Source organism: Pezoporus wallicus, unplaced genomic scaffold, assembly GCF_028554395.1.
Source record: "Pezoporus wallicus isolate ANWC-B61680 ecotype Strahan unplaced genomic scaffold, APGP_CSIRO_Pwel_v1 contig_8341, whole genome shotgun sequence".
NCBI lineage: Eukaryota > Metazoa > Chordata > Aves > Psittaciformes > Psittacidae > Pezoporus > Pezoporus wallicus.
In genome coordinates this window covers 3,224,177-3,244,965 of record NW_026638083.1, presented here as the reverse complement: position 1 = coordinate 3,244,965, position 20,789 = coordinate 3,224,177, and the positions used below count along the sequence as shown (strand labels likewise).

General features: G+C 45.7%; 1 protein-coding gene across 4 annotated transcripts; it reads left to right on the top strand.

Annotated features, from left to right (window-relative positions):
* The first annotated feature begins 395 nt into the window (after positions 1 to 395).
* On the top strand, positions 396 to 20,734 carry ADAMTS13 (ADAM metallopeptidase with thrombospondin type 1 motif 13). Of its 4 annotated transcripts, none has more exons than XM_057409201.1 (29): positions 396 to 486; positions 773 to 839; positions 1,641 to 1,924; positions 2,120 to 2,261; positions 2,622 to 2,758; positions 3,519 to 3,602; positions 3,681 to 3,805; positions 4,546 to 4,692; positions 5,019 to 5,153; positions 5,713 to 5,863; positions 6,494 to 6,598; positions 7,045 to 7,196; positions 7,312 to 7,375; positions 7,895 to 8,021; positions 8,234 to 8,382; positions 9,673 to 9,793; positions 10,392 to 10,472; positions 10,739 to 10,920; positions 11,346 to 11,481; positions 13,112 to 13,241; positions 13,896 to 14,085; positions 14,792 to 14,909; positions 15,249 to 15,378; positions 16,757 to 16,961; positions 17,433 to 17,733; positions 18,080 to 18,226; positions 18,673 to 18,849; positions 19,305 to 19,489; positions 19,773 to 20,734. In XM_057409201.1, exons 1-29 carry the CDS (start codon positions 412 to 414, stop codon positions 19,929 to 19,931), a joined length of 4,206 nt encoding a protein of 1,401 aa, XP_057265184.1. In that variant the 5' UTR covers positions 396 to 411; the 3' UTR covers positions 19,932 to 20,734. The 4 variants fall into 4 exon arrangements, 3 of the variants coding, with proteins under 3 accessions (XP_057265184.1, XP_057265185.1, XP_057265183.1); XM_057409202.1 differs by having other exon boundaries at positions 2,619 to 2,758; positions 14,795 to 14,909; XM_057409200.1 differs by having other exon boundaries at positions 2,619 to 2,758.
* The last annotated feature ends 55 nt before the right edge of the window (positions 20,735 to 20,789 follow it).

Below are 20,789 nucleotides of genomic sequence, written 5' to 3'. Positions count from 1 at the left end.
CGCCACAGCTACCGCTCCCCGCCACTCCGGCGCCGCACCGGCCGGGCCGGGAACGCGGACCCGCGCTTCGGTTCCGGGCTGCGCGGCCTGCGCTGCGCGTGAGCCCGGGGCCTGCAGCCGCTGTGGGCCGGGGCCGCGGAGCGGAGCGGTCGGGCACGGGCACGGCGGCGCAGGGCCCGTGCCCCGCGGGCGCCCCTTGCGCTCGGTCGCGGCGCCGGACGGAGCTCGGGGCTGGCTCCGGCCAACGGGAGGCTGCGGACGTTGCGCAAACGGGCCCGAGCCGCCCTCGCTGCCCCGCGGCGGGACCGTGTTTGCTCGGACCCTGCGCTCTGCCCTCCCGCGCCACGTGATGCCTCGGGCCCGAGATCAACTCCTCCGCCCCGGGCCGCCGCCGTCCGCGGCTCCTGCAGCATGAGCGGGGCCTGGGCGCTGCCGGCGCTCCTGGTGCTCCCCTGGGCGCTCTGCTGGCCCGCGCCGCTGCGAGAGGTGAGTCCGGCCTGCAGAAAACGGCGTTTCCAGGAACGCTTTTGTATTTCTAGGAAAAAACAAAGAGGCGACGTTCTGAGCCAGGAGCCGTCAGACTCGGTAATGGAGCGGCTTCCTCTGCGTGGCTGCTGCGCAGCCCATGCTTAGTGTGAAATAAAGCCACGAGAACTTGGCATCAGTGCCTGTTGAGTCGCTCACTGTGTGCTTTCCAGGTTGGGTTTAGTTAACGACAGTCTTGTATCCGGTTGTTTTTTTTTTATAAACCAGTAAATTGTTGTTCTCACAGAAATTTCTGGGCGCTTTGGATGCAGAAGATGTTTTCTCATATTTTGGAACCAGCTCAGTGTCCAATGGTATGCATCTGTTGGTTCATTTCTAATCCTCTATGTTTGATAACACTAAGAGCACTTATTAAGGAGCTCTGATCTGACAAGCATTTAGCACTTCTGAGCTTTGTTACTCAGGCAGTTCCTGTTTCAGTGTGAAAGCAGCTGAAGAACTGGGTCAGTATTTAAAGTCTGCTGGAGGAGATATGGTAAAACTTTGTGCATGTTTCTGCTGCAGTCTTCATTCTCTCTATTGGTATTTTTCTATGAGATGAACAGATCCAGGTCTTCTGAATGGGAAGACTGAAAATAGCTTTAAATGCACTTATTTGTTTTAAAAAACCCAACCAACTAGCACATGGAGAAATTAGTATTCTGGCTTTGGATTGATGATAGTTCAGAATAAAGGTACATTTTGAACTCTCAAATGCTTAAAGAAAAGGGGATTGGCTCCTTGTGAGTTCACCCAATGCTCATCTCGCTGTGTCTCTGAACTGTGATAATTCTCACTTACTAATACTTAACATGTGAGGGCATAAAAGCATCTCAGCCTTTGTTAAATGAGCTGCTCTCCTTATCAAGAGAGCAAGAGCGCTGGTAAATCAGGAGCCAGTTCCAGAGCTCTTGTCTGTTCCCAATCAGATTAACTTCACTTTTGAATACATGAAAGCGTAGAAGTTCTTTGGCTATTGACATGATGAGCCCGAAAGGCCATGATTGTCATTTGGGGAGTATTTTTTTCTTAAGGAGATAGATCATTACATTTGTTTTGTATTGTTGTTTCTCATAACCTTTCCCTTTGTTTTGGTCTTGTTTTATTTCTTTCAGTACCTGAGTTTGTTGTTGCTGAGCCAACTTGCCCTTGTAAAGAAGGGCAGATTGGGCTGAAGTCCTGTTGCATTCAGCATTGCTCCATTGAGGCCTGGGGAGAACTCTATTCGTTTGAATTTCTGGAGGACCATACCCTCCTTTCCTCTTCCTTTGTGAGCAATCAGGTGGTGAACTCTTCCTTTAGCTTACTGAAGCGATTCCCAGGCAACTGCTTTGCAGGTGGAAATCTACTGCAGCCCTCTGGAATGAAGTGTAGAGTCACTTACTGTGAAGGGCAGCTGGTGAGTACGCACTGAACTTACTCTTGCAAGCTTTTACAGCCCTTGTAGCTTTGCAGCTTGATGCACCAAACGTGTGAACCATCCATTTAATAAATCTAAGCGTTATGAAGGAGAAACAGGAAGGATATGGCACATGGTTCTCCACTGATAGTAAATGGCTTTGGAATAACTGAGATGGAATTTCATCTCCTTTAGCAAGGAGTTGTCATTGCAGATGAGGAAAAGATTCATATCAGGCCTGTCAGAAGCAAAGATGTGGCCCTGCTGAAGGACCTTGGCTTTTCCAAACCTCACATTGTCTTCAGAAGTGCTGCAAGAGAGGCAAATACAGCAAGAGGTAATGCACATGGAAAGGAAGCCTTGCTTGTTCTGCTTGGAAAAGCTATCTCCTGGTAGTGGGGTTGCTTGCATGAGTTCCGAGGAAAAATTGGTGTCTACAAACAGTATACTTGAATATGCTTCTTACCTCACAGAGGTGTAACTGGTGTGTTTTTATTTAGGTGTTTGTTATTCTGATAGTAGAAGGTTGCTAGCAGGTGAAAGAAATCAACAGAAGTGGGAAACCTGAGCAAGCAACTGGAGGAGTGGTCTCCCAGCTCCCCTATTTCAGTCTTTCAGGAAAAGCGAATGGGTCTGCAGCACCTTTTATGTTGTCTTGCATTTTAAACTCCCTGTGTCCCTTTGTGCTGTTCAGCAGGGTGGTTTCCCTCTCGCCTGCAGAAGAGGGCTGAGGGGACTGTCAAACATCTGGAGCTGATGGTTATAGCAGGTCCAGATGTTTACTTGTACCACAAAGAGGACACGGAGCGGTATATTCTTGCCAACCTGAACATTGTGAGTAGATTTCTGTTTGGATTGCTGTCCCAGTGTGAGAGCTCACAGGGTCATGGACTGTGTCACAAGCAGGCAGACCTCTTTGAGTGCACTTTCAGAGGTATTGGTGGTTATGTGCTCTTAGTACAGAGCACTGCTCAGGTGCAGGGAGTTCCTCTCTGCTCCCCTTGGCACTGCATGGCAAACTTTCCCTTGTACAAGGAGCTGCATGAGTAAAAGTGAACGTTAGAAGCATCGGGGTTGTAGCCTTGAAACCCACATAGAAAACGTAGTTCTTGATTTCATTACTAATGTTGTTGTAAGTCAGATAAAATAGCAACTTTTATCACCAGAGCCTTGATCCAGTCCCTGATGCTTTCACTGAAATTGAACCAGGTCCACTGAATTAATCTTGCATTTCACATTTCAGCATTTTATTTCTATTACAGAATTTCTCTAAATGTCTTAATCATTTATGCATTTTCTTTGTGTGTATTGCAAAAAAGTCTTTAGCATTCACTCTCTTACCCTATGAAACTCTTTTCCATGGAGATTCTTCTCTCTGCTTCAGAGTATCTGACAACAATTCCCATCTGTTAACAGATTTATTTACATTTATAGTGCATATTTGAATGTTGTGAATACTTCCTGGTGATTTTATAGTTGCCCCTTATAGTTACCAGGTGTGTTACCTTTGTAGTGAATGCAGCCTGTCATTGGGAACAGGTAGTGGGAGTCATCGAGTTGCCCCCTTTATTGAATCCTTTCTATCTCTTATCAGGGGGCAGAGCTGCTGAGAGATGCCTCACTGGGAGCTCATTTCAGGGTTCATCTCATGCAAATGCTTGTTTTGAGAGAGCCAGAGGTAAGTGGGGAGGACTCTGCTCAGGTGGTTGCTAAAAGCTGCACTTAATGAAATTGCAAACATGTGCCTTCACTCTAGGCAGAGGTAAACATCACAACAAATATCACCTCCTCGCTGATCAGCGTTTGTGAGTGGAGCAAGAAGGTCAACCCCCAGAATGACTCTGACCCCCAGCATGCTGACCTTGTCCTCTATGTCACGAGGTAGCAAAGCTCCCCTGCCCTGGGAGGGGACTGGAAACAGGGCTGGTAACATCCAGCCCTTAGCAAGTGACAGCGATTTGCACCGGCTCTTCCAGCAGCTGGGCATCACAGAACCTTTGGAAATATCCTGTTTGGGATTGATTCTCCCACCCTTAGTGTAATACAGTTAGTCAGAGATGCTGTTTCTTCAGTTTCTCAAGGAACTGGAATATCCCCCATGAGCTGACCAGCCAGACTTGAGCAGCAGAGCCAAACCCACTGCAGCTTTTTGCGTGCAGAAAAGTCAAAAAGTGACTGGAAGTTTTTCCATAGGAGATTCCTAGTGCTACCCTGATTCGGACATTTTGTCTGACTTTCAGGCACCTTGCTCTAAATTGCCTCAGCTAAATTTGTTGAAGGCAAACTTCTCTTGAGTGTAATGTCTTTGTTTTGATGCTCTTTCTTCAAAGAGATGATGACACTGCTCTGTCATCATTAGGTCATTTCAGTCTGTTCTGCTTGTCAGGGATGTCAGGATTTTTTTAATGTAGAATCACCACAGATGTGAACAGTGTGCACTTGTAGGACCACCTGGCACATGCTTCCAGCTTGCCACAGGGAGCTCCATGCATCAAAAGAAATGTTAGCTGGCTGGCAAAGTTAGATCAGGAAAGTCCAAATAAATTCAGCTGAGTGTCGAGACCTGACTTCAGTAGCTGCAGCGGTTCTTTGCTCTTTCCTCTGTATCTGTCTTCCTTTAGGTTTGACTTGGAGTTACCTGATGGGAACAAGGAGCTGCGTGGAGTGACTCAGTTAGGTGGAGTCTGCTCCTCCTCCTGGAGTTGTGTTATTACCCAGGACACTGGCTTTGACCTTGGAGTCACTATAGCCCATGAGATTGGGCACAGGTCAGTAGGAAAGCCCCAGAGCAGCACAGTATGTTTTATTCAGATAAAAACGTTCCCCAATTTAAGGAATTCTGAAGAAGGAAGAAGATCTCTTGGTGTTACAAGGGACTTCCCATAGAGTATTCAAAACTTTTGGAAAGAATTCCTTGGATATCTTGCATTCCTGCATGCTCTGTGACAATTGAAAGCTGCAGAGAAAAAACCTTTGTGATGACAGAAGAAGGAAAGGCTGCAGAGGGGTCTCAGTCCTTGCTTAGAGAAGAAAGGCTCTAAGGGAGCTCAGCCCTTGCGCTTCTTCTCGGGGCACTGTGCTGCTTCTGTTGCAGTCTTGGAATCCCCCACGATGGTGAGGGGAATCGGTGCAGCAGCAGCGGTTACATCATGGGTTCAGCAGGAAACCACAACAGCATCGACCTCGCCTGGTCTCAGTGCAGTCGAGAAGAGCTCCTGGCCCTTGTCAGGTGAGGGAATGGTGGAGTTCTGCGTGCCTGTGTGGGAGCGATTCCTTGTGCTGGGATCTTAGGAGAGAGCAGGGAGAGTTAAGGGACAAAATAAAACTCTTGGAAAATGAAGAACATTGAAAAGCTGGGGGGTTGTTTATTTCTTAGCACTTGTGTCTGTCACTGAGGTTAAACCTGGTTTCTGCTTCAAGTAGATGGAAATGACTTTGGTTAGTCACTAACATTCCTGGGCTGTGTTGGACTCTCAGACACTAGCTCAGCCTGGAAGTTTTATTTCAAATGTGAGAGCATCTAGGTTGAAAGAAGCACTGTGGGGTGTGGGCTGCGAGCTGGCTGCGTGAAGGGTAGGAATGGGTTTCTGTTAAAACTTCAGCAGCAGGGAACTGTGAGCATCTCCAGGCAGCTGCTGCAACTAAATCCATCTCAGCCCACAGGAAGCATGTGTTGTCTGGCAAAGCAACAGCCAACTCCCAGAATGAAGCTCAGCACAAGTTTGCAAACATGTCATTGTCCTTACTGCCCACAGCTGGGAAAATGACATTTCTTATATTTCTATCAGTACAGGCCAAACAGACTGCTTAAATGACCTGCCGGACATGGACGGCAGCATTCCTGGATGGAAGCCTGGTTTGTACTATGGAGCGGATGAGCAATGTAAAATAGCCTTTGGGACTGTTGCCACAGCATGCACCTTTGCTGACAGCAATGTTGTAGGTAGAAAGTTTGTCTGTCTTGCTAGGGGCACCAGGGAAATGATCTGGAGCCAAGATCTGGGAAAAGGGGAGCTGGGGACATTTTTGTTATAAAGGATGGAAGGTGCTTTCCTGCCACAGATATCTTGGCTAAGAATGAACCTTCAAAGGCTTTTAAAATGCTTCTCTTCATCACCTTCTTTGTCCACAAAAGTCTCCTTTAAAGTTTGCACAGTACCCAGAGCCTTTTGTCCAAAAACTGGCCTGGTGGTGCTGGTGATCAGTGCACCTACCCAGGGCCCTGTCTTGGGGAGCTCATGTGCATTGGATTTCTTCAGCTTCCTTCCTTTGCCCAAGTCTCCATGTCTGGGAGATGCAGCATGGCCATAGCTGCCATCTGGGCATGTCTTGTTAATCAGGAAACACTAAGGTGGGTGAAACTTTAATTGCTTCAACATTGCAGCTGGCAGTGATGGTCTTATGCCCACAACTTTCGCCCAATAGCAGGAGAAATGAGGGAACTTGCTTGCATTGCTGGGTAGCTGTGGGGAAAGCAAACATCCAGGACATGCAGAACTTAAATGGAGCAACTTTTGGGACTGTTGTGTTGATATCTTCCCGAACTTGCTGATTTTCTTGTCACATCAGGACATATGTGAAGTTCTCTCATGCCATGTACAACCAGCAGACAAATCCAGCTGTACTCGGCTTCTTGTGCCTCTCTTGGATGGTACGGAGTGTGGAATCAATAAGGTAAAGAGGCTGTTGATCAGCAGTGGCTGTGATGCTATGGAGCTCACCAGACAGCAAGATGTTGGTGGCTGGAAGGTGCATGGCACTCACTGCCCTTTGGGCAGGGAGCTAAGGCCAGACATGCCAGTCATAAACTGGTACCGGCTGATCATGGTGTTTCCACCTGGTAGCTCTGGAGTTGTTTTACAGTTCTATAGCTTGGTAACTGAATTGTTCTCCAAGGCTTTGCTTTCTACTTGAAATGACCTCTCAGCTCTTTGTTTTAGCCCCAGTCTCATGTTAGACCATAGTTAGGAATGGGATTCTTCTAGCCTCTTGTGAGAAGGTGCCTCTTTCATTTTGGGATTCTCTTTTAGTCTGGCCTGCCAGATGTGCCACCCTTGAGATCCCAGCCCTGCTGAGTTCGCTATGGTGCTGCTGACAGTTTTGTTTATTCTTGGTCTTAGTGGTGCTCCAAGGGACAGTGCAGCTCTCTGGAAGAACTGAACCCTGCAGCTGTAGTCCATGGGCAGTGGTCTGGCTGGAGCCCCTTCTCCTCTTGCTCCCGCAGTTGTGGAGGTGGAGTTGTGATAAGGCAACGGTTCTGTAACAACCCCAGGTCAGAGATGGGGAGTTTGCAGTGCCTTTTGGCTAATTCAGGACCCTGGGGTCTGAGACTTGTTTTTGCTTGGGACAAACCTGCCTCTGTTGAGGAGTTCTTCTATTATTTCCAGGCCTGCTTTTGGAGGGCAGGAATGCCCTGGTGCCAGCATGCAAGTGGAGATGTGCAATACTCAGGTAATGGAGCTCATCACATCTTCCAAGTGTTTTTCTTAATTCCATTTAACAGTTTGAGAGGTGCATGGTTTGGGACTGCTTCTCACAGCTGACTGCTCTGGGAAGAGGACTAAAGGTCTGTCATACAGCCTCCATCCGTCTGACAACAGGAGAGGTATTTGTTCCACTGTGTCTGAAGATAGTATTATTGTTCGTGTGTAATGAAACATTTCCTCTGTACCCTCATAGCAGGACAGGCACTGAGAAAATAGTGACGCACATGGCAGTTTTCTTCAGCGGGACATTCTTACATTGTTCCTGTCTTTCTTATCTTTTCTATTTATGAAAAATAAATAGATGCCAGCTGTGTACAATTTTCTGTGTATCCCACACCTCCCTTTAAAGCGGTTTTCTTTATTTGCAGTTGTTCTGGTGTTTTACTTACACTTCTTTCCACCTTTAGTGAGTGGGTAAAATGCTGCTTGGGATTCTGTGCTCAGTAACTTTCTCCTGACCTGTACCATTCTGTCTGGGATGTAGGCCTGTTTGATGACCCAGCAAGACTTTATGGCTGAACAGTGCGCGGCAACAAATTCAGAGCCACTGTATCTCGCTGTAGGAGCACCATCCTTTTATACCTGGACTTCTGCTGTTGGCTTTGCCAAAGGTAAGGAAAGACAGAAAAAACTTGGCGCCTTTGTGAAGCAGAGTGCTCGTGAACCTGTGTGTACTTTGAAGTCAGAAGGCCATTTCACTGATTTAGTTTTCATATGAAAACTGGGTACTCTTCCTGTCAGATGGTTTTGTCTTCCTCCCATTGCTTGATGGTCAGCCACGTGCCTTTCTGAACGAGAAACTCCTTCTGTCTGCCTCCTCCAGGGGACATGTTATGCAGACAGATGTGCAGGGCTGTTGAAAACGAATTCATGGTAAGCCGTGGAGACAGTTTCATAGATGGAACCAGATGTGAGCAGGATGACTCCAAGGACCACTGGGCTTTCAATCTGTGCGTAATGGGAAGCTGCAGAGTAAGTGCCTGGGGAATCCAGGTGAACCTCTGGCATGTAATCTGCACCAAAGGAGGCAGTTTACTAGGAGAATGGGAAAAAACTGTCCCCCAAACAACAAAGAGTTTTGTTCTAAGCTTACTGGATGGACTCCAGCAAATCATAATGGTTAGGGTTGGAAATCTACTGCTCTGTCTATGCATCCAATGCCAATGACCTCTAGATAAGACATTCTTCTAATTATGCAGTAACTACATAAGGCTGTTCATCTCTAAGCCAAGAGGCAATTGGTTTATGCACTGGTTGGGGAGACAAAATTAGCTGTTCAGTTTGTGTGGTATAAATACCCTTATAAAATGTTGACTCTGTTGGAGGGAAGTTCCATGATTTGAACATACTATGTCAGAGCCAAAGTGAGGAGTAAAACCTGGGAATCGCAAGTTGACAAGGTGATTGTTGCAGTATCCCTAATCAAAACTGAAGTAAAACTTCTTTCTGGATTTGCTGTGAGGAAGGGCATTTTTTCATGATAAACTTGAATGTAACTCCCCTGTGCTGGCTGCAGTTTAGTAACTGCTCAGTGCTGACCCAATTACATGTTGTTTGGCCTTTGTTTACATTCCCAAAGCACACTTTTAAACTCCTAGGTTTTTCTCATGATCCTGGTGCTCCCAATGTTTTGCTATGCATTTCCACCTAGTGAACAGCAGAGGGTGTAGTCATTGCCTAGTCTGATTTCTGCTGTTCTATTTGTAATGGTGATAAATGCGTATGTTATGGCAGCATCCAAAGCCTGGGATCAGTGCCTCTAGCATAAATTCAGCAGCTGCACATATTTTGCTGCTAAGCCTGCTGAGATCTTCCTGTAGCTTTGTGTAAATCAGGCTTGTTCGTTGAAACGGGGATAGAATCTCTTTTCTGAGCTCCATAGGATTGAAGGCCAGGCTGAAGGATGTGAGCTAGATTTGGATTTGGGTTTTGGGGAGCTAAAGAAGAGAGAGGGAGTGCAGAGTCTTTGTTCTAGGTCACAGGAGAAATCTTTCTGAGCTGCTTCTTACGGGAAAGAAAATGTCACACAATTATGAGACTCAATATGCTGTCAGCTGAGACTTTCCAGTCATTGGCTTTGTGTACTGCTGTCCAGTGATAGATCTAGGTACAAATGCATCTTTGTCTATGTTGTCATCTTAAATTCGAATTACAAATGAAAAAGGCAGTTAGGCAGTTTCAGGAGTTCAGGCAACATTGCTTTAATTCACTTGTTTCCTTCTCAGAATAGGCAAGTCTTGACAGACTGTCCTCTTTGCTCAGGCATTCGGGTGTGACGGCCAGATGGACTCTGGAAAGACAATGGACTCTTGCAAGGTCTGTGGGGGTGATAATACCACTTGCACCAAAGTGAGTGGATCTTACACAGAAGGAAAAGCTAAAGGTGTGTAGTCCTCACCCTCAGGCTCAGCATTATGGTGCTGTTTATATGCTGCATATTTGCATCCATATTCAGTGTTCATAATCTTTGTGACTTCTTGTTCCTGCTTCTGCTTGGTGTTGTTTTGTGGAGTACATGGCGGTGGAGTTTGGGTAGTCAACAGAGAAGGCAGCTAAGATCTGTAGCTGGGAGCTGTTGTGTAGGCAGAGTGACTTTTTCTGGACATGGATCAGAATTGTAGCCATTTGGGGAGTCCAGCATATTACTGGGAGCTGGGGGCTGTGTCAGATGCTTCCTGAGATGTTAAACGTTCATTTGGTAACTGATCTGGCTCTTGCAATGTGACATATAGATACCAGCCGAGAACATAGAGCAAAATAAAGATGAGGGCAGGACACAGAATTTGCTGGATTTGCCATCACTGTGAATTTAGCTATAAAACCCCTGTCTGCAATTCAGCTTTGTTGCTGCCTGTAAGGCTTGTTCTCCAATGGATAATGTGCCAGTAAGGTGAAAAGGGGTTGATCTGTAATCCCCAACCTTCTTAACAGAGGTACAGTCATGGAAGGTGACTGTATCTTCTTTCTTTCCATCCTTCCAGAGTATGTTACATTTCTGTCTCTGCCGTATAATACCACCTTGGTCCATGTTACCAATCGCAGACCCCTCTTCACACATTTGGGTGAGTTGAATGAAAAAGAAAAGAGGATCTGCAGGCAGGACTAAAACAAGCTTGAAAACCAAGAAAATTGAATCTGGGAGGAAAGTTCTTGATGATGCAGTTTGTTTGTGGGATGTTCTCCAGTGGGAAATGGTAAAAGCCCTGCTCTTTGGGATGCCCCACTTGGATCCAACTGGTTTCTAACAAATGGGCAGTCTGTAGCTGCCAGCACATGGGGATCCTGGTGATCATATCTCTTAACTTCACTGCTGCTTTTGCTGTTCTAGCTGTGAAGGTTAAAGGAGAGTATGTGGTTGCTGGAAAAGGCAAAATCTCACTGAATGTCACCTATCCATCAGTTTTGGAGGATAACCAGATCAAATACAAAGTTTTTCTCACTAAGGACAACCTGCCAAGTCTGGAGGAAGTCCATGTGGATGGGCCAACGAAGGTAGATATCGAGATACAGGTAAGTTAAAATTGCAGTGTTGTAAAGAGGTCAGTCAGAACTGAGTGGGTTTTGTAGTTCTGCTGCAGTGTAGAATCCAGATTTAGTAGGTTCCAGGTGTCTAAGGCCGATGGAGATACTGTTCACTAGGAGTGAACAGCTCTTGGGAAAAGTTGAGGGTTGTCTGCCTACTGGCTTTCTGCAGGTCTTGGGGGATGGAGGTGTGAGGAAAAGCACACTGAGTTAAACATCTTGCTTGGTCTAGTCTGTGCCCTGTGCACAGAAATCACAGGGTGAGGCTCTGACTGCATCCGACAAGAATTGAGAGTCATAGCATGGAAGCTCAGGCTTGGATGGAAAAAAGGGGGACTAGCTTCTGTTATCTCCATCTGAAGAAATGAGTCTGAGTTGATTTGTGCATTGACCATGACCTTTTTCTTCACCAGGTCTATCGAAGGTATGGAAAGGAATATGGCAATGCCACCAACCCAGACATTACCTTCAGCTACTTTGTCCCAAGAGAGAATCTGATGTATATATGGATTCCTCAGCAGGGTCCATGTTCAGTAACCTGTGGGGAAGGTGAGGCAGCAGTACTCTATTTTGTGTGGAGATGTGGGCAGGCTGCTTGTTGGGTGCCTACCAGCAAGCCAAGACTTTTACTCCATGGGCTTTCCTGGGCTCTGAAAGAAATGTGTCATTAGCAATAGATACTTGGTTAGAACTTACTAAACAACTGAACTGAATTTAAAAGCAAATTGTTGAAAGTGGGCTGTGGTTGCCAGTGTTAAACTGGACCAAAGAAAAGAGTGAGGCAGCTTTTGAATTGAATTGGCAAATCAGCAAGTGAGCTGAATCATCAAAATGATAGGGCAAATGTTTGATCAGGATGAGGATTTTTAAATAGGTTTTAACCAAACTTTTTGTTTAGAGCTGAAATAATTTTCTCAGGTTTTTCAAAGCTGTTGAAGACTGTAGTTTGAAGTTGGCTGAACATCAAAAGCCTGAGACTAAAGTGGCATCTAGTGTCTACCTAAAACCTCAGAGCTAATTATGAAACTTCCTTCTTAGAATTATGTTCCTGTGCCATGGCTAATCCTTTCTGTCCCCCTGAAGAAATCGTAATGCAGATTGTAGCAGATCACTCTGGTAGATGGTCTGACATCTTGTTTATTGGCTAATACATGTGATACTGGCAAGCCCCTAAGGATTTTATGATAAGGATTAAGAAAATACAGTAATGAATACTTCTGGAAGTCAACCTATAGGACTAGTTATATCTGGAGAGGTTTTCTCCAGCACATTTCCCAGTTGAACTGATTGCTGAAACCTTGAAGTAAAGAACTCAAAATGCTTTAGGACCCCCAAGCTAATGCAGTCACAAACCAAAAAATGAGAAGGCTGGGACTTAACACAAAGTTGAGAATTCAAGCTGAAATTGCATCCTGGGAGCTGAAAGAGACATTACTTGAAAATGAGGGTAGTGAAAATATAACACTGCTGATTGATTTTTGGCATTGCATGTTAGGGTCATGCTTTCTGAGGCTCAGGAATGCCTGTCTCTGGGTGGTTAGCTCATTCACTGTAAAGGAGACTCTTTCCAGCTCTGCTTGTAATTTGAATTTAGATTTTCACTTGCTTTACCTGTTGGCTTCAATTTTGTTAGAAATCTTGTCTATACCTGTAGTTTATGAATATTGTTTCTTGCATGCGACAGGCACTGCAAGTCGGCAGCTTTTCTTGCAGTACTTCTAGTCTAGGTTTGGCTATTGATTACTGAGGACATTGGCACAGCTCTGATGATACGACATGATTAGTTCTACAGAATGTCATTTACAGATGGCTGACTGCTAGAGCTTATTGTCAGCAAGCTGCCCCTCATCAGTCAGACATCAAGATCATTGGAAGTTATTTGGACAAAATTAGGATTGATATTCTTGTTCTTGCAAATGGCCACTTGAGAGCAACATTTGCGTTTTGGTGGTGGATTATCCATCAAACTTCTCATCTTTTGGGTGTTCATTTTGGAAAGTCTAGAGAAAAAGTTCTGTCAGAAAGCAAGGGTTTGTGTGTTTATGGAAAGTGTATTCCCAAATACACCATTTTCGTACAGATGATTTGAGTAAAGTGAAAGTACTGCATCTCCCTAGCATAAGGAGGTAAACTGTTCAATTTGTTTATAACTTCCTTTTCTTTTCCTTTTGTGTCCAAGGGATGCAACCTGTGGATCATGTGTGCTTTGACCAGGCAAAGAATGAAATCACAGAGGAGCAATGGTGTCTGGAGCTCCTGCGGCCACTTCCAGAGCACAAGCCCTGTGTCATGGAGCCATGCCTGTACAGGTTGGTGTCTTGGAAGCTCAGCTAAATTCTTCCTTAGCTTGTCCTTTCAGTGCCCACTAACCCAGTCCCTGCAGTGTCATTTGCATTGGGCAAGGTGTTTAAATAAAAAAAAAAAAAGAGAAGTATGAAGTAATTTCTTCCCGGTTATAATGGTGTAGCAGATCCCAACCACTTTCTGTCTTTCCTGGTCCCATGAGGTAATGGAGATGTCAGCTGAATCAATGGGAGATTGTCCTTCCAATATTTTACAGTAGTCTGCTAATGAAAATGCTTTGATGTCTGCTCACATCCTTTCCAAGTTCATGCCAACAAAGATTTGATCTTACCCTGCAGGTGACTTTTGTGTTCTTTAGACTGGAAAGAGGACTGAGAGCCGCACCTGCCCAGACACTAATCTCATACATTCTAGTTTTTAACAAAAAGTGATTACACTGTGAACTCCAGCTCTTCAGCTTTTAGGTGATTTTAGTCCTAGAGAGCTGTTAGTGCAAGGATTTAAATTTCCAGCAGCTGTCTTCTCAGTCACATCTGGGCAAGGCTGTTGAAATAGAGAAGCTCAATACTCTGTATGGGTCACTTCTGTAATCAGCAGTGAGAGTAATAAACCTTCATGATCAGAAGAGAAATCAGGTGATACAATTACTTCCCATTTAGGTGGAAGATGTCTCAGATAGGTGAATGCTCTGCTGCCTGTGGAACTGGAGCTGCCCAGCAGAATCTGACCTGTGTTCAGTTTCGTGGTGGATTGGAGACTGTTGTGGATGACAGCTTGTGCCCAGCAGAAGAAAAACCCCTCTCCATTGTGCCGTGTGTGGTTAATGTCTGCCCTTTAGGCTGGGACAAAGTGAGTTTACTGGCTTGGCTTATTTCAGGAGTCTCACTGGTAGCTTTGCACTTCTGATCCGCAGGAGACTACCAGTTAAGAGCCACCACCTTACTGCTGGAGTCTGGGAGGGTGGTTTACACCAAGGTTGGTCTGCCTAGTTAAAGGTTCATCCTGTCACTCTAGACAAATCTGTCCCTCTTAATTTATGCTCCTGAACTCATCAGTTCATACTGGTGGTTTGTTTAAGTCAGATGTTCCTTTTTCATTTTTCTTCTCAGAGTCCAGCAAAACCAGAAACAGAAATAACCCCTGGTCAACTAGGAAATACCTCATTGGCAAACAGGTTCTGACATGGCAGGGAGGATTGCTGGCAGGGAAGAGGGCTTCTCACCACAGGATCACTGGTCCACATCCATACTGGGGAGCCACTGACAGGTTTACATTTACAGATGGGGAAGATACTGCTTTAGGCATCTCCAGTCTCAGGTGTCTCTCTTCAGGTAGTGTGAGTTAGGAGGGGTCGTGGCTGTTGGATGTCCTTAGCTATTGCTGATCCGTATATGTTCTGCAGAAATTGAGAAAGTGCTTAAATGTTCCTCTTTCTTCAGTGATAGGAAATATGTTGTAGGCTTGATCTGGAGGTATCTTCCAGCTTCTTTAGATCAGGACTGGTGTGGAAAGCAGATGCCAGTGTCAGTCTGGGTCCTTTTTGCTTTGTTTTGAGGAGGAAGATGCACACGTACTTCAGACTTTGGAGTCACTTGGGCATATCCAACTGGAAAATCAGACTGTGTATGTCTGGAGCCCTCTAGCTGGAGAGTGTTCCGTTTCCTGTGGTAGAGGTGAGATCTTTCAGTGCTGCGGGGAAATGTTAGTCACCTGTAGTCATGAGCTCAGTGCCTAGGAACCTCAGGGACATTGTCTTTGCTCCTCTACAGTTTTAAGAGCATGTGTAGCTTACAGTTTGATTTATTTTTTTTTTTTTTAGTCTGTAAGAGGCAAGGGGGCCTGGCTCAAACAGGGAATAGTTTAAGGGGGCTGGCTGGCTGCTGCTGCGCTTCAGAGTTGGGGGAGATGAGTGCAGTAAGTGTGCCTGGAGCTTGGGCAGAGTGTGTTTGTTTTGTACACACAGATGCAACCCTTGCATGCATGCCATGCAGTAAGATCACTTCCCATTCTAGGTAAGACTTGGCTACAGTATGTATGTGTAGCTTTTGACACCAAAGAAGAAACCAGAGAAGAAAACTGTCATCCAGTACCAAAGCCGGAAAGCAGGATGGAAGTCTGTGATCTTAGTCCCTGCCCACCCAGGTAAAACAGTTACCAGGGGACAACAGACCAGTGAGAGGACATTCCTTCCTCTCTCTATCTCCAGATACACAGTAAAGGAAGGGTTAAACTACTCTGAGGATGTTATCTTCCTCTCCCACTGGTTTGAAAGCACAGCTAGCTGCAGAAACAGTAACACTGAACCAAACTCAGCAACTGATAGTCTTTTGTGGGCTAGTACATTCTTAGGCAGAACCAAGTGAAGTCTTTGGAGTTTGAGTCTGGGTTAAAACTGAAAACCTCTTGATCCCTTATTACCCTAGGGAAGTAGGAACTAATCCGTAACTGCAAAAGGTGGTGGTGTGACACATTTGCCAGCTGTACAGTTTCCACATAGCATCAAGGAAAATAGCTAGGATTAGATGTTTGAAGAATCTGGAATAGCTGCTCTGAGAGCTGAAGGAAATTGTTTGCACTTTCCTCAGGATGTATGGTACTGCAAACTGCAGTCAGTGGGGTGACTGCTGGTCTCTCAGACATGAGCCAGTGTGTATGTGTGTGTTAGCAGAGTTCCAGTTGTACTTCCATGAGCTAGTTGGATTTTAAAACCAGTGAAGATGGGTGGCAGGTGGAGGTATCACTGATGGCTGCGTTATTCCCAGATGGCATTACAAAATGGGCTCATGCTGTGTAAGATCTGATGCACTAAGTCCCCTACCATGCAAGAGAGACTGGGGAGAAGGCAGAAGAGATTTTAGTAGACACCCAGGGTGATGGTTTCCATCACCCAGAAGAACAGGAACCCTGTAATTTGGAGCTGTGTCCTCCAAAGTCAAAATGGCCACATGAGCCACAAGGGCATGAAATGGAGAGAAGTGGTTGTCTCTGAATATGTACGTTGTGATCTAGGCTATGACTCAGGGTTGATAAATGAGGCAGAGCTTGCTCAGCCCCTCTGCTGTGGAACTGGAAAGCCACTGGCATCTGAGCTTATTTTTATAAATACAGGCTGCCACTCCCAGAGTGAAATACCCTGGGTTGGTTTCTGATCTGACTGCTCAGTGGTGTGTGTTTTGGACAGATATAAGATTGTTTTTGCAGTTAAGCCTGTGTATGTCACCCTGGGGAAGACTGTAAGGGACAGAGAATAAGACTCGATGTGTACTTTGAGTCCATGGGCTTCTTGCAAAATGTGAGTGCCCTCCATCTGGGTCCAGCTCCAAACCTGCTCTGGGTTGCCCAGCCATGTTTCAGAGGCTGCATTTGTAGACGGTGAAGTGTCTGGGATGGAGGGATAAAGAAAGCTGCTGAGGGGCAAAAGAGGGAAGGAGGAGGGAGTTGCAGTGCATTTTCTACAGCAAGAGAGAGTAGAGGATGGGGAATTCATCACTAACTCACCCTCCTCCATGTCCTCTGTCAGATGGAAGGTAACCCCAGCTGGGCCCTGTTCCTCCAGCTGTGGGCTTGGCTTAGCTGTTCAGCTGGTCACCTGTGTGCAGATTCACCAGGGCAAGGAGGTTTTGCTGGAGGAGCGTTTGTGTCCTGTGACAGAGAAGCCTCTTGCCAGCGTCCCCTGTGTCATCCGAATGTGCTCGTATGAATGGAGCTTCAGTGAGTGGTCAGAGGTATGGGCTCCTGTTCAGTTTGCCTCCCTAAAGCGTGCAGGGGACAAATACCACTTCTGCCTTTTATACTTACTTCCCCAACAAATGCTAAACTGTTTCTAGGGATGTTTTCCATCCTTTCCACTGCCCCGTGTTTAGCAGTTGTAGGGTCTGCTTCCCACCTTTCTCAGATAAGGTTTTGGTTGCAGTTTGAAAACAGTCCTTGTTTTTTTTTCTTCTGGAATGCAGGTATTTTCAGACTTTTTAGGAAGTGGTTCTGCAATTCAAAGATCTAGTTTGGAAAATCCCCTGGGAGGTGGACCATCTTATAGCTGATGAAACTAGAGCACTGAAAGAGCAAGAGACAAAACAGCATCAGTGATCAGCTTCCTCCCCACTCCTCCCCAGTCGTGCCTGAGCCAATAAATGCATTTATATATAAATACCAACTGAAACACATTTATAAAGGCCTGTGGGCTTCTTCCTTTGCAGTGTTCAACTTCATGTGGGAATGGCATTCAGACACGGCAGGATTTCTGCCTCAACCTGCTAACCCGTAAGCATGTGAAGCCCATCTTCTGCAGGCACTTCCCCAAGGCCATTGTGGTACGTGGCTGTTCCACAGGGCCCTGTCCTGAGCCAGTGGTGGAGACTGGGTCCCATGGAGCACAACTACAGACAGTGACACCAGCCACACATCTGACCACAGCTGTGTCTGCCAAGGAAGCAAGATACAAGGACCGGGACCTTCTTCCATCTGCTGTGCCACGGGAACAAACTAAGACCCATGAAGGTGAGGAGGTAGAGATAGGTGCTTGCTGCGTGCAGCTGGGTTGTGGTGACCCTACTGCTGTACAGGGACAGGAGAGCAGGAGGGAGTTCTACTTAGAAGGAGCAACATGCTGCTCCTTCCAGCATGCCATATGTCTGTGTTATCTGAGCTAGGAGCAATGACTTCCTCCCATGGTCTTCCCAAAACTCTTCTGACATGGGACTCCTTGGGGCAGCAGCTGACTCTTCCTGTGCTTTACCCAGAATGTGTGCACTTGTCTGTTCATTGCAGCTTGAAGGGAATGATGGCTCTTTTTCAGCAGCTGTAGTTTCTTCTGGTTGTGTTTCTCATCTGTTTCTCTGTATAGGTGTCTGTGGGAAGCTCTTTCTTAATACCAGCGGGATCATCAACATGACGGGTGTAGCGAGCAGTGACTGCACTGTGGCCATTGGACGTCCTCTCAGGGAGGAGATAACAGTACACGTCTTGGAGAGCTCCCTCAACTGCAGTGCAGGTACTGCCTGGGCGTGCTGGGGACTAGCCTGGTCCTTTGGGAAACCTGCACCTCTTCTGCTCATGTGCTTTTGCTGCCTTGGAGCCTGTATAATCTCTGAAACCATTTTACAAGTTTTTCTGTCCAATCAAGTCATTGGCAAATGGGACTAAGTGGAGATGTTGCCTGTCCTCCCCATATGTACTAGTTTCTTGTCTGTCGTCTTGATGAAAGGAGTTTATGGGGTTAAAGAAGCTACTTGCTTTTGGCCTGTTACAAACTCTCTGCAATATACCCTCTTGCTGGAATCAGTACAGTTAATTAGTTACCTGGACTGTTTTAATGACAAGCATTGATAAGACAGGGACAAGATACAGAAAGTCCTTGGTTCCAGACCTATATAAGGCAGGTTGTGACCTTTTGCTTAAAGGAAAAGCATTTCTAGTCCCTGTGCTCATCCATTTCAGGTGAGGTAGTGCTGTTCTCTGGGCGAATGATGTGGCGGACCGGCTGCAGGAAGCTTACTTTCTCACTGATAAATTCCAGAACGAATACACTGATCGTGAAACAGCGTGTTTTGCTGCCTGGAAATGGGGTCATTCTTCAGTACAACAGCAGAACTGCAACTAAAAAATATTATCAAGGTACTTACTGAAAGCTTTGCTATTGCTAAGGCACCCACAGCAAAGCCCATAGAATTCCACAGATCATGGTTGCCTATGGAAATCTGTGGAACCCATGCTTCATTTTTAGCAGCCAATAAGCCCCTTCTTAAGGAGTGTTGGAATTAATATTACTTGTGGACTACCCCTCTGTTTTAAAAGCAAGCTCCCTGCAGGTGTTCGCTGGTGCTTTGAGGTTCCCAGATTAAAATCCATAGAGAAACTTAGAATCATAGAATTATAGAATCGTTAGGGTTGGAAAGGACCTTAAGATCATCTAGTTCCAACCCGCCTGCTGTGGGCAGGGACACCTTACGCTAAATCATATCACCCAAGGCCTTGTCCTGTCTCTGCCTGTGTTTAATTTAAATTATTTCTTTCTTGGAGATGCTGGTCACTCCTCTAATTTTATTCTCTGCTCCCTTTCCCTCTCTTAGACTGTGATAAGCAACTGTTTGGTCCCCATGGTGAAATAGTAAATCCTGTGCAATTGCCCGATCAAAGGCAAGAAGTTGTGTGTCGGACCTTCATCAATATGGCTCCTCGGCATCGCATAGCTATCCGTGCCCTATACATTGACCTGGGCAATGAGAGCAACCAAACACATTTTAATTACATCTTGGTGAGTCAGAAACCTAAAGGGGATGATGTGATGGGAATGGATCCATGTCCTCAATAGAGATTTCCATCCAGATGCGAAGTTCAATCATAAATCCTGAAGTGTCAGTCTAATCTCATACACAAACATAGACATGAATGAGTATTACTGATGTCTACAATATTTCTTCTAACCTTTGTTTGGGGCAGCTTTTCCTCCTGAGTGACCAATTTGCAAGCCCTCCAGTATTTTTTTGGTACTTCACGGGTAGGCTGCTGCTATAGTGGTTTGGTCTTCATTTATGCAGGTCCGTGATGTTAGCACCATGAAGACGATGGTGTTCCATGGGAGACAACAGTTCTTCTGGCAATCAACAGGAAGCCAAGCTGAAATTGAATTCCATGAAAATGTTAAGGATCATCAAATCAATTTCTGGGCTGAATATTATGCTATTGAGCCAAAATAAAAGGATCTGGGGCCACTGCACTGAGAAAGGCCATGGTCCAGTTAATCACTGCTGCCTGTCCACTGTTTGAGGTCACATGAATCTTTTGATCTTTTCGCAACTGCTTCCCCATTTATTAAGAACAATAATACCTTCTGACTCCTTTGGGATCTCAGTTAATAATTATAAAGATTGTGCAAAGGACATGTAACTACCAAATATTTAGCAACCAGTCCTCATATGGATTTTCTGTCCATATTTGTTGGTATTAATGCAGTTTACATGTCTGCAGTCAGTGACTTGGACACTGAAGTCTTGGGTTTCTGCTTCTGTAACATGCCGTGACCTTTTAGGATAGTAATTTAATTTCGTGGTGGCTTAGTGTCCCATTGCAAACCTCTATACAAGTAGTTGTGATTATGGTTTAGTCTTTAAGTTCACTCTTCTGCAATTTAAATGCCCTTTAAAACTGAGACCTCTTGAAATTCTGGAATGTTATAAAGGCAGAGATGTGTGTGAGGATGAACTGCTAGCACAAGAAGACTAGAGCCATGTGAGGGCAAGAGAGTTTCTTTGCCCAGGAGGGGGGAGCACAGCACTACGACAGGTCACTCGGAAAGCTGAAATGTTTTCAGGAGTTGGCAAGACCTGGTCAGATGCTGCTGACCTGGTCAGGCCCTGCTGATAGTTGGCTTTATATGGGAGGACTAAATGACAATCAGAGGTCCCTCCCTAGCCACCCACCACTTCTGTGGTTCTACTACTATATATCTGATAGTGATACCAGTACTTTTCAATGGGAAAATAAAAGAGTTGTGTCTCTTAATGATGGGTTTGGTGCCAAAACATTACTCGGGTAAGGACGGTAGCTGTGCTACT

What these genes read in the sequence shown, in the direction of transcription:
- ADAMTS13 (XM_057409200.1), top strand. Translation starts at nt 412, where the DNA reads ATGAGCGGGGCCTGGGCGCTGCCGGCGCTCCTGGTGCTCCCCTGGGCG. An exon ending in GAGCTCCTGGCCCTTGTCAG is followed by an intron (nt 5,154 to 5,712) that starts GTGAGGGAATGG and finishes TATTTCTATCAG; the next exon opens with TACAGGCCAAACAGACTGCT. An exon ending in TGGAGATGTGCAATACTCAG is followed by an intron (nt 7,376 to 7,894) that starts GTAATGGAGCTC and finishes TCTGGGATGTAG; the next exon opens with GCCTGTTTGATGACCCAGCA.